General features: G+C 32.6%; 1 protein-coding gene across 1 annotated transcript in view; it reads right to left on the minus strand.

The window, feature by feature from the left end:
* The window catches only part of SETD3 (SET domain containing 3, actin N3(tau)-histidine methyltransferase), a 69,223-nt gene that overhangs the window by 15,626 nt on the left and 39,969 nt on the right, over positions 1 to 13,628 (minus strand). The window contains exons 7-8 of the mRNA XM_026679401.2: positions 2,485 to 2,543; positions 1,723 to 1,837 (exon numbers count right to left, since the gene is read on the minus strand). Of these exons, the coding sequence (XP_026535186.1) occupies positions 1,723 to 1,837; positions 2,485 to 2,543 (174 nt within the window). The remainder of the gene's footprint in view (positions 1 to 1,722; positions 1,838 to 2,484; positions 2,544 to 13,628) is intronic.

The raw sequence follows: 13,628 nt of genomic DNA on the forward strand, positions 1-13,628 counted from the left end.
TTATTAAAATATTCATATGGCTGCCCATCTTAAGAAACTTTGGGGTGTTCACAATAATAAAGCCAGTAAATAAAACAATCATAAAAGAGTCAGAAACCTGAAGCATTTAAACAAAGAATGTGCACTGTAATCATCCCCTTGGGATGCCCCACAGCATACTTTATATCTATAATAATCCTATCCCATTACCTCAGTAAAAACCCTAATCTTAATGGCCTTCCGAAAGGCTAGTCTGGAGAGTGTGTTAAATTTTCAGTGGAAGGGTGTTCCACAAGATAGAGAAAGTCATGGAAAAGGCACACTTCTGAAAGTTTGTTTCGTATATTTTATTATAATTTCATTCATTAAAACTACTCGACTTCTCCATTTTTTTCCAAGGTATTTTGAAATTTTGTACTTGAGATCTGGAACAATGGTCACACTGCAAACAATCTGCATAGTTAAGGATAGCATATTTTTGTAGAGAAGTAATAGCATGTTATGTTAATGGGCATCTCAAAATATAAAAAGCATAGCTGAACATTGTCTTGTCTACATAGCTACTGCTGATAATATGTGGAATTCTTCTGATAGATAACATGAAACATTCATTTCACCTTACTTGAGTAGAAGAACTTTATGCATTAAAACAAACAGTATTTTTAACTGCGGAATTCTGCATGAGTTAGAGTATTACAGTTCTTCAACAAAAATAATCATTTTGCATATCCTATGACTTTTTAATATCACATTTTTCATTTATCTTAAGCAAAGGTATTATTTATTCCTACAAGACCTGTAATTACCACTTAAGATAAAAGAAAAGTCAGACCCTTGAGCTTTTATCAAAGAGGCAACATAGGGGAACTATAGTAGATGCATGGATAATCAGTTCTTTATTCCTTGCTGCTATTTGAACTAGAACAAGGGGAAAGCTAACAAGTCTCCATCTGTAACTTGGCCCAAAGAAAGTCAGCTTCCCTCCTGTTACCTTGAAGCAAAGAAAAAAGGAAACAATGGGGGGGGGGTGTTGAGAAATCTCATATCCCATTTAAACAGAATATAAGAAAATTGCATAAAAGAGGATCAAAATGGAAAAGTTATATAGAGAGAAGGAAATTTTTAAACTGGCATTAAATATACATGAAGAGACAAAAGGCATAGAAATGCACAGAGATAAAATATTACTAGGCTAAGATGGAAAGGGGTGAAAAGTATAGGAAAGGGAAATATAAAAATTGAGGTATATAGAACAACTGTATTAGAATAATAAATGAAAAAAACACGTAAAAAAGCAAGAAAAAGTTTCAAAAGAAGTTCAAGTTTTATTTTAACTTTCTAAGGTAGAGATAAACAAAGACAAGACATTCCTTAGCCCTTCATATTTTGAAAGGTTTCAATCTTAGGCCTTTTAAAACTAGTTTCAACTAAATGATGAACTAATTTCTAACAATCTTAAAACAAAAACAATGTGAAATTAATTTTAATTATTTTAAGGTCAACACTATACAATACATATAAGACAGTTCTCATTAATAGACGTCTCTTGAATATAGTGCATTTAATATTCATTTTTAATAATAAACTTTCATGGGAATTCATTCATATTTCAAATATCTCCAAATCAAGTCAGACATTAACATATGTTTGTGCTTAATTTTATTGGTATGAAACAATAAATTTTACCTATTTAAAAAAAGATAAAGAAATTGCATTTATTCTCTCATATGAAACAGTCCTTACCAGTCCATTGGTGTGATTACACATGTCCCATAAAGGTATCAAAGCTAATGTAACTCTAGAGCCATCCTCAGCAGGAATCTGGTTTTGTCGAGCCATGACTGAGGAAACTGCCCACCTAATAAGCCAAAAAGAAGTTAGTGATGGTAACTTTTTGTTTTAATACATTTTAAACAATTTAGATATTTTATATATTAATAAATTAATTATAAATAATATTTATAATTAATAAATAGATTTATTAAAGTCAAACTACTGCAGAATCCTTTCTTTTGAAAATCTAGAAAAACAGGCAATAGTTAAAAACAAACAACAGTACATAAAACAGATACTTTATGTGTTATAAAATTACTAAGAAGGAACTAGAAAATTAGGAATTATTTTTAGGATATGGGAGGCATAGAAAGACTTCTATGAATTAACTTTACTTATAGTGTTAACAGTTATGTCACAGTATCTTTCAAAGAAGTCTCACTTATTTTAACCATTTTCAGAACATTAAACTGCAACAAAAATGACTTAAGAGAAATTTTAGAAAGGAACATAACAATATATTTTAGAAGAAACCATAAATTAATGCTAATTGGTTAGCTAACAAACTTTGAAGATTAAATACAGATGGCTGCAATAATTATACTCTGTGATTTTTAATGCTAAGTATTATGATGGGACCAGGGATTCATGATATATTAACTTGATTATTGGGGGTATGGAAGAAATCTGAAAACTTAACAACTTAGTTTTTATATAAAAAGGGAAACAAACCTGTAATCATCATAAGTGAAAGAATCCTTCAATGGCAGTTTGCTGGCATTAGGATGGGTCTAGAAATAAAAGATTCAGAGGAGAGGTGAACAGGGGAAAAAGCAAAACAAAACCCCCACAAAAATCAGTCAGCAGAATTTCATTATTTAGCTGCCTAACAGATCCTAACAAGAGCCAAATGAAGCAGGAGGCGTCCAGCCGCGCTACGAGGGATCATCATGCTATTATGCTCTCATACATCACTGTCAACTTAATTTGTTGTGCCCAGCAGCCGCCATAAATCTGTTTCTTCATATTTCAAAGACTCAAACTCACAGACAATGGCACACAAGAATTTAAGGTAGACTCCTATCTCCAAACCACTGATGAAAAGTTTTCTGCTCTCGGGGTTTTAATTCTTATCTTGGTCACACTGTGTGAGATTAAATGTATTTTTAACTATTTTTACTTGTTCTATACCCTATTTTTAAAAAATTCAGAGGATAAATATATTTTAAAGACCAAAGACATGAAAAACACTGAAACTGTTATAGCCAAATAGGTTGGTGAAGGACAGTGCTACAGCTATTATTAAAGAAAACTAATGAGGCAATTACATTTTTTTCTTAAGGTATTGGTCATACTATATACCAGATTAATAAGAAAGAAAATAATCTTAATTATGATGAGAAAATAAGGATTTTAACCAACTGACTTAAAAGTTCTTCATATCTTATATGTTTAAATATATAACATTAAAATCATAGAATTTTACCAAATGCTTCCCCCTCTTGAGTTATTAAGATCCATTAAAAAGATCATTTTAATATTACAATTGAATAAGAGACTTCAGAAATTAAATAGATGATTCTACCAGTGGAAATGAGATTTGTATGGACCTACCGATATCTTTGCAACATTGTTAAAGCAAGAAGCTCAACACAGCATGTTTTTTATAGTCTTGATGCATTAGCATCACAAGTGCATGGTAATTTATCATCTCTCACAGTAATGTACTTGCTGGCACTGTGTGCAGGACAGTAGGGGATGAGGTAAAAGTGGCTCAAACCGTAAATCAATTAGAAAACAAAAGCTTGTGCTTAATGCACAATTTTAGGCAAATTATATATTACAAAAGGCTGCCAATTGGGTGTTATGTCCCAGGTGTCCATTCTCTCTAACCCCTTAAAATTAGCTTTGTGGATGGACTAGCTCTGAAAATCTTATCTCTCAACTAATTTTCAAATCAGTATTCATTTTACATAGAAATTTTCATTGCAAGGCTAGAAACCAGGATGCTATGAGTTCTATTCCTTCTAAACAGCAATATAATCTTGAGCTAGTCACTGACTCTCAGTCCTTGGAAGAAGGAAATGGCAAGCTATTTCCAAAAATAACACCAATAAAACTTCAGGAACTTGTTCAGACAGTTATCAGAAGTTAAGGCACAAAACCAATTGAACAAGCTTTGTATAATTTTATAAGAGTTATCTCCAAGTAAATGAGAATGCTCTCATCAATCAAATGGGAGAGGGGAATCAAAACCAAACACAGGATGAGGTGCAAAAAAGATACTATAAATACTAGTAAGGCCAGATTTTGAAGATTAATTTTTGATAAAATCTATGTTCAGTTTGCTTCAGTTAATAAGTAGCTAGTTAATTTCAAAGCCTTAAATACTTTATTTAATAAGACATATACGCCACTGTTTAGAATGAAACTTCCAAGATACTATAAGACATTGCTAAAATAAAAGATGATGATGATGTTGACATTATTGCTATTACCACTATATAGAAGTAGAATAGAAGGAGAATGGATTATTATGTATGCTATTTTGAACTCCTGAATAAGAAATATAAATTTAATAAATAAATATGACATCAGGTAACAATAAAAGCAGGTAACAGCATACACACAACTATAATCAGAACTTACCGGTAGTTAAAATCATAATGACAGGAAAAATCTTAAGATGCTATTCGAAAACCTCTTAAAAAGCAGATGTTTTATTGAAAAAAATTCATAAACCTGGAAACATTAATCTTTTAAATTCATAAATCTGGAAAGCATTAATCTTTTAAAAATAGCAAACATTTATTTTAAGATTAACAATTTAAGCTTTTCAATGAACTATACATGTGATAAAATGAGTTTACAACACAGGCAAACTCACAATTATATTTACTTTTTGTAACTTTCAACTGAAAAGTCTTCCTGTAAACAATTATATCAGGATTTCTCTGAAGGACCAATGACTAACATGGCTCTGTCTCCATCTACTGACAGGATGCATGTAAGGCAGGATCAGAAACTTTTGTCTTAAAAATTCAAAGGGACAATTTTCTCCTAGGAAAATGTTCACCAATTCTAACTAATCAGATAATTTTACTATATAGAATATAAAAGCATTGACTTTTAAAAGAGAAGTAGCACATGCATATCTATATTAACAGAATATTTATAAAACCCTTTTCTAATTAAAAAAGCCATAACATTATAGAAAATGAAGACAGAAAAGACATTTAAATATTACTTATATTTAATTATCTCATGATAGGTAAAAATCTTCGTATTAACAGAGCAGAGCAATGTTTTACTTCTGATCAACTAACCATCAAACCATCTGGAAAGCTATTCTTCCCAGGTTGTTTGCAACAGACTAGACTAACTTTACAAACAGCAAATTACCATATTTTTCACTCCGTAAGACACACTCCCCCCCAAAAAAGTCATGGTGCCGGTCCTTTGGTAAATAGTAGCCAGCCATGGTGGCGGAGTCCTTTTACATTGCTGAAACCATCCTCTTCTCTCTTTGTCATTGCCCGCCTCTTCTGTCTCTTTTCCGCAGTGCAGGAGTCAATAGGCAGAGCAGGCACATGAGAGGACACCTATCTGTTCAGAATATTTTTTTTCTTATTTTCCTCCTCTAAACGTAGGCACGTCTTATGGAGTGAAAAATACAGTATATTTTTGGAAATTCCATTCCATAGAATAGGCAGTAACACAGTAATCTAGCAGATGTTTGAGACCTGCACAGGGGACATGGAACAAAGCCTCCATTAAGGTCTAGAAAGGTCTTTTTGTTCAAGTGCCCATTTCCTAAGGTATTCTGAATCCAAGATATATATCAGGCACTGAAATATGCACATATTGTCCTTGATAAATGTAATCAAGGTACCCTGTTTCTCCAACAATACGGCCTCCCCAATAAGAAGTCCCAGCATGTTTTATAGGCATGAAATGAATTAAGCCCCTCCCCCCAAATTAAGGCCTATATTAAAACATGCGAAATGGGGGGAAATGGTGGTGGTGGGGCTTGCCATTAGGAAGTACTTTTGTTGCACATCCAGATATGGTGCTGCCTGTGTTGACCCCGATACGAAGTGCCCCACCAATGCCGAGGTCAACATCCAAGCCGTCGCTGCCCGCCCGCCCAAAGATGCAAGGGGGGGGGATTAAGTCACCCCCGAAAAGACAGCCTAGCCATTTTTTCGGGGCTCAAAAAAAATAAGACCCGGCCTTATTATATGAGAAACACGGTATCAAAGTTCAAATTTCATTTCTCAGTATTCTAATATACGAGCTTATATCTAGCTCTATATTTAGTTGAACTATGGAATTTGGTTGTTTGCTTGCAGATGTTTCATTATCCAACTACCAAACTCAGAGACCACCAAAGGCTCCACATTTGAAAGAAGGGGGGGGTACAAATTGTACCTGATGCTCAAAATATATCTGTCCTAGGTTACTATCCTAAATAGAGTACTAGAATAGTATGCAATTGACTATTTCATTCAGTAGCATGATTAGGGGAGTGCTGAACATGAAGAATAGTGAATGGGACATTCAGCACGCAATATTTTACTGGGTGCCACAGTAGGCCAGTGGTGTATGCTATATTTAGCTACCAATGGCGTAACTATCCTTGAACAATTGTAAGCTGCTATCCAGTCAAGACACACTTGTAGATATGAAAAACTGAAATCTACGATGTATAGATTGCACCAAGAATTTTCTTATAGAAAAATTCTTTTTAGATGGTTTATTTATATACATAAATTTAACTATAATTTATACAAATGACATCAATTTATGTAGTTCTTTTAATATTTCTTTTGTAGCTTGCTAGGAAGGAGAAGCAAACTAATTACCTTCATTCCCAGAAATAATGAAATCCAGCAATTAATATCAGATGATTTCATATTTAATTAAATACTTGGTTCTATTGTAAATGGAAAACAAGAGTATTCGTCCAGATCAGAATGCAAACCCTATTTTAAATATAATTTGAAATTACTTTTGGGGCAAAGATATGTCTCAATAAGATTATTTCAATTCCAGAAAATAAGTGAGAAATATAAACTATAATTTATATTTGTCCACTTACCAAATCCAAAATGGTACCAACAAAGTGTAAATGTTCAATATTATATTTTAAGACAACTGATGTTTAATTATTAAATAGTATACTGCATATTAAATACAGAGGGAATAAAATTCCATAGATTAATATAATCACTTTTAAAGCCTTCTGCATTTTTTCTGAGAATATCCAGAGAGGTACTTGCACATTTCTAGCAATCAATCTTTCTTCTTAATATATCACAGGAAATACTCCTAATACAAAACTATACTGTCTCACAGCAAATTTATTTTTATTTTTGAGAATGCAGTATTTTTAACATGTATTAGCATATCTTAGCTGAAATGACCAAGAGAAAAATACTCTGATTAAAAAATTGATTTAGCATGCAGTTGCACTACACAGTCCCTCTGTAAAAATGAAATCTCCCTAACAAACTCTTAATAAAACCTGTCAATATATCTAGAAAGAAAAATGACACAAATGCATTAAGTATTAAATACCCTTGGAAAAAGTAACATATTCCATGAATTTTTGATGTACTATCTTGACATTAATGTAAAACCTTGATATTTATAATTGACAGATATTTAATAAAGTATAGAATATGGCTGCTGCATAGCATGCAAATTTTTCAGGTTGATCAAAAGGAGATAGACACTTATTCAAATGAAGCTACCTGTTGATAATGGCAAAACTCAGATTAAATTTGTATAGTCTTAGTTTAAGAAATAATGTGTCCATTTTATTCAGACAATTCTAAATACCTTATGAAATTATGCTAAATCTTTAAAATGTGCAAATAAGAATATTATGGCAATTGTTTAGCTAATAAGTGCACGGTAATGTTACAGAGTAGCAGTAAAACTATTTAAATGGCTATTTGTAAATAAAACTGGTTTGGAAACAAGCTATTGAAATTTTATAGGATAATAAAAATGGTGAACCAAGATTCTCTGATAAGCACTACATATCCATATACTTATTTATTTATATGTATTTATTTATACATATTTATTCAGAAATCCACAGAGTTCAAAGAAGCTTTTTCTCAATTTATATATATATATATATATATATATATATATATATATATATATATATATATATATATATATATATATATATATATATATATATATATATAAATATGACAGTATTCTAAAAAGTAATAGTTTCAAAATGGATATTCCATTTTTGTTAGTTGCCTGGAAAATAGGGTCACCTGTATGCTTAACACCATATTCAGATTATAATTAAAGTATTAATTAGTCCAACTTTTCTGTATTAATGGGAATTTGATCCTAGCACCTAGCACAACCACAACAGTGTGCATATTGCATATTTGTGTGACACACACATACAAACAGCAAGGCAAAATCACAGAATATATTTTAATATACTGATATGAATATTTAGCAATATTTAGAAGGGGCTTGGGAAATCAAATTCTCTGCTCAATGTAAGAATACATTATGATGATGCTCCAAAAGAAAACCATCTAGCTTGCTGTTTATTTCCTGCAAAGAAAAATCCACTAAGTCCTGAGACAACCTGTTGAATAGCTCTTACCATTAGAAAATTCATCCTCATGTCCAATGAAAATCTACTTCCTTGTAATTTAAACCTATTGGTTTTTTTCTATTTTGGAAAAGTCTGAATAATTCTTCCTCAGCTTCTATATAATAGTCCTTCGCATGCTCAAAGACAACTATTATATCTATCTGTAGTTGTCCAAGTACTTTAAACACTTATATGTCAACAAAGAAAATATTTTATCAGATGGAACACTTCAATTATGCCACATTTTCCCCATCTTAACCATAAATTCTTGCATTTATACTGGCATTTCTATTAGTTGTCTTATTTTGATTTAATTAATTTCTGGTGTCACGACAGAAAAACCGGCTGACACTTGTTAACAGATGGGACCAGGAATATACCTCACCTGCAGGAGCCAAAAGAGCAGGAATGGACAACCAGAGACAGACATCCCTCAAGTAACCTAAATCCAAGCATGTAACACTTTAAATATAACTACCAGCACCCTGAAGTGAACTTGGATGCATACTAGCATCAAAGCAAGCTCACAGAGCAGAGGTGTCACATGCACCAAACAATGTTCTTGTTTCTTTACTTCTTGGATGATGTAAAACCAAAGATAGTCAATTCAGTTTTATATTTGTCCATTCTTTGAGGGGCAATATTTCAGCAAAATGTTAGGAAATTTCCTGATCGGGGCTATGCTTAGAGTTTATTGTCCAATAGACATCAAGATAATTCCCAACATTACTTTATGCCTCTTCAAAAGATCTGCAGTTTTCAGATCTCAATTTTCCAACTGGACAGGAAATTCTAGACACCATCAACTTTGGTTCATTCTTCTGGTTTTTCTTATTAGCATGCTCAGAAAACTTTTCATTCAAGCATATTTTAAAAGCAAGTGAAATTGTTAGAGAATGTTGCTCAATAATTTACACGCTTTCTGACATGACAGCCATGTGTGAATTGTCATGGGTAGGCTAGAAGTTTTAAACTGTTTAAGATTACCACTATTAAGACAAAACAATGACAGTGTTCCAGTTAAGGAGAGTGAAATAGAGTGGAACTTGCAGTTATTTTTTATTATGACAAGCATGTGCCACATCAAGTCAGATTGTTTAGGCCAAAAGTATAGAAGAAACTCGTTTCTAATTTAATTAAATTACTAATTTCTAAAAAAACATAAGTCCCTTAAGCAGTTTAATAACACTCAAAATATGCATCTTCTTTTATTATTTCACTCCTGATTTATCAGATTTCTATTGTGCTTTATTTTATTGAACATTCATAACTGCTATTGCATCAAGGAGAAAAATATTAAATCCCAACAATACACTCTGTATATCTATGGAATAATATGATTAACTATTGAGGCACGGAATCATGAAATACAGATTACATCTCAGTGGACAGTTGCTTTCTGGAATGCAACTTAATCTGAGAAATATATACTGTTATTCTGTTTTCGCTGCCAAAATGAAAGCTCATTGGAATCTGTGGCCAGGAGAGGGGTTAAAAACCTCATCTTTTAAAGAAGAGTCTCAATAGACCTTAGCATTTTGTAGTCAACATAATATTTCTCCCCAGTGTGGTTTAAAAATGTGCAAAAACAATTTCATCAAATATTGGCATATACACTTTGAAGCATAGAGTTTTCAGTCAAAATATTCAGGGAGATGATTTTAATGGAATTGTAAGTCATTAAGAGCATCAAAAATAAATTAAAAGTAGTTATGTTGGCAAGCAGGGTCCAAAATACAGAAAATAATGGTTTCCCAAATGACAAGTTTTATGATTTTCAAAATGGAAAATTCTTATTCAACCAATGAACTTTCTTATTGATACAGAAAAGGGACTTAGCAGATGAGGTTGGGAATGCATCATGAAATACAAAATCCAATAAAAGACTTAACAAAATAGATTTAAAATTTTTGGCATGGAGAAAATTCACTGTCAAACAAATGTGGGATCCCCTGGCATTTTATCTACAATTGAAGGAGTAAAATCAGAGAACTGGAGATTTCAGTTGAACTCACTCATCTAACTTTTCCTTTAACATTGTGCTTAAAATTGCAAGCTCTCCAGGACTCTGTATGCCAACGATTGACTACATCTGTACCCTACAACAATTTACTTCTGCCACTATCATAGCAAACAGTAAATTTAAAACATCTATGGCAAGCTTTAAAATGTAAATTAAAACTTCCTAACAGTCTAATAAAATCAAAGAAGGACCTAAACTATTTAAAGCACTCTCCAGGACAGCTCTGTCTTCAATGTGGGAGGCACTCAAGGATGGCACCAACTTGATATCTACCGGGCAAGTGCCCCAGTGTTTTCTGATCAATGCTTCTGGTACTGAACAGAAGAAAAGTCAACCATTTCCTTAAGTAGTCTGTTTTCATTACTAATTAGCTGTAACCATTAGAAAGTTTTACCCATATTTAAACAGATTTCCCTTCTCTTAAATTTCTATCTTTCACTTCTAATTCTCTCTTGAACAGTGGCACCCAATCTTTTGGGCACCAGGGACTGGTTTCATGGAGAGGTTTTTCTGCAGACTGGAGTGGGGGCATGGTTTCGTGTGCTGCCTGCATCCTGCAGATGGGGCCTCACTTGTTTGCGCAGACCAGTTTCTGGTATGCCACAAACAGATGCTGGTCCACGGGCCAGTGGTTGGGGATAACTGCTCTAGAACAATGTAAAACAGCTCTTATCAGTATTAATCTTCTCATCTTCAAGATAAATATGCTTTTCTTTATAAAGGTAGTTCTCAATTTATAATCACAATTGTGACTAGAATTTCTGTTGCTATGCAAGGCAATCATGAAGGAAGTCACACCCAATTATGCAGCATCTTTTGCTGAAGTCAGTTTTATCCATTGACTTTGCTTGTCAAAGGTCTGTTGGAAAGGTTACAAATGGCAATCACATGGCCCAGATGTAGGCGATGATCAGGCTGAGTACAAGGACAGGTGTAAATGTATCATAAGTTTGGGGTAATTGTACTCCCACAAAAGACCCAAGTCCCCACACAGCCCCGTGAATTTCACTGGCCCTTATCTAGCACCAATTTAGCTTGACCATTAGTAAAACAGAGTCTTGTATATAGGTAGCATGTAAAAAACCTTTAGTGCTTTGAACTCAACTCTGGTTCCTAATTACTTGCGCCTGACATTGGAATGTTGCAACCAACATAAATACATGCAGGTTTCCAAGCATCTGAATCCTGATCACATGACCACATTGATATTGCAATTAGTCAGTAAGCCATAAGCAATATTTCCAGTGCTGTGATAACTTCAAATGGTCACCAAACAAAGGTTCATAAGCCATGACTACCTATATTTTATTCCCTTCTCCCAAACCAGCATTCCATCATTCTATTACTGTATTTTATATGGATGATTTATAATTTAGATATCATATTTAGTTCTCCCTTTTACCATGTTTGTTCTTTTGTTGAACTGTTATCTTTTCATTCCTCTCTTCAATCTGACAATTGAAAAACTTTTCATTCTCTTATCATTTATACATTGAAGAATGCAATGTTCCTCTAGCATTTTTCATTTTGACATTCTTCCTCCTCCTCCACTTCTCCTTTGCAGCAATTCAAACACTGGTATTTTAATTTATACAGTATGTCATTTTCTAAGATGTTATGCTTAGGATTACAAAACAATAGATCTGGAAATATGTTATTAAAAATATGAAAGAAGAACTTCTATTATTCAATATTTTGTTGCATTCACTTTTCAACCTGGCAGAAAATAGGCACAACTGGGAGGCTGTAAACAATGATAATATAAGGCAGGGGTTTTTCTTCCATAAAGCTACAAATATGCACATGTGCAGAGAAAGTTAAAACAGGAACTGCTGGGTTTCCTTTTCAGACACAACCCAAAATATCTGCATTCAAAGAGCAAAGAATCTTCATTGTCTATGTCTATGAACTGTATGGCTCCCTCTTGTGTTTATTTTACCATATTTCAATGTTCAAAAAACTAAGCATTATGCAATAAATGTGTGTTCTGTTCACTTTGCTGTATATAATTTGTGCTCATAAAAGGGTAATGGCAGCAACACACATACATTTAAAAATGGGAAAAGAATTATAAATACATACAAATTGAAATAAACTGAAGAATCCTCCAGAAGTTACATTTTAAACAAGCCTAATACTTATTTTTTTCTGTTTTTCTTGAAATTAAAACTTAAGATATTTTGTCAATTCCTTATGTCTATTTTAGGAATTAGATTCTGGCTCTTTGCTAATAGCAATGGCTATTTTTGAATATATAAACTTGTACAAGAGATGTAGAAGCATCCCTCAGTTTTCAAATGCACTCAGAATAATTGTAGTGTAAAAGTGCTTAGAAATAACATCTTGAAAATTTACTCCTACTGCTTTCATCAAGACACTGTATATTAGTATCAAATATATGATTATAAACTTTTTATTGTTTGTAAACCAACAAGCAGACTGGTACGATATACCAAGCTAGACAACAGGAGCTACATTTTAGATTCAACTGTATTACAAAAACATCACAGAGCAAATCTGATTTACATCATTCTTAAAGATACATAATCATAAAGATGTATTTACCTTGCTACCCTTTTAAACCATTTCACCTTCCAATCAGGTACAATACTATTATTAAAATACTAGGCAGCATTATATAGTGATAAATATACACTATCCACTGATATTCCTAACAGCACTTTTATAAGCATGTCAGCATTATTAACTCTAATAGTGAAAGGCAGGAGGAGAATGACTTAGCTGGCCCTATACCCAAGTAAATGTACAGCAAAACTAAAAATCAAAGCAGAGACTTTTTGATTTGTAGTCTTTTGGTCACTAAAAGCAGTCTGGGCTCTAGTTAACTATACGTCCTCGTAGAAAGCTATGCTAGTTACCCAATATGTATCTATGAATCAGTTTTTCATTTTCATTTAATAATTAACATTCCATCTGAATCATGTCAGCTTGTGTTTTAAATTATTTTTAAATATTTATTTGTTCAAACATCCTTCTTAAAATCAGCTATTTCCTCGGTTTTTACTACATTCTCTACTATTCATTAGAGAGAATAATATGTAATTGAATGCAACTCAGTCAGGGTAAGTGAATTTTATGGTATAAAGATAAAGAGTCCACCCAATAATATATAACAATAGTTCAAGTTACTATACCATAAAGCTTGTAATACATTACTACTACTGACTTGAAACAATTTTAGATAGAACACAC

This window comes from Notechis scutatus, chromosome 1 (genome assembly GCF_049901735.1).
Source record: "Notechis scutatus isolate UNSWTSFEM ecotype Mainland chromosome 1, rNotScu1.2, whole genome shotgun sequence".
Classification (NCBI taxonomy): domain Eukaryota; kingdom Metazoa; phylum Chordata; class Lepidosauria; order Squamata; family Elapidae; genus Notechis; species Notechis scutatus.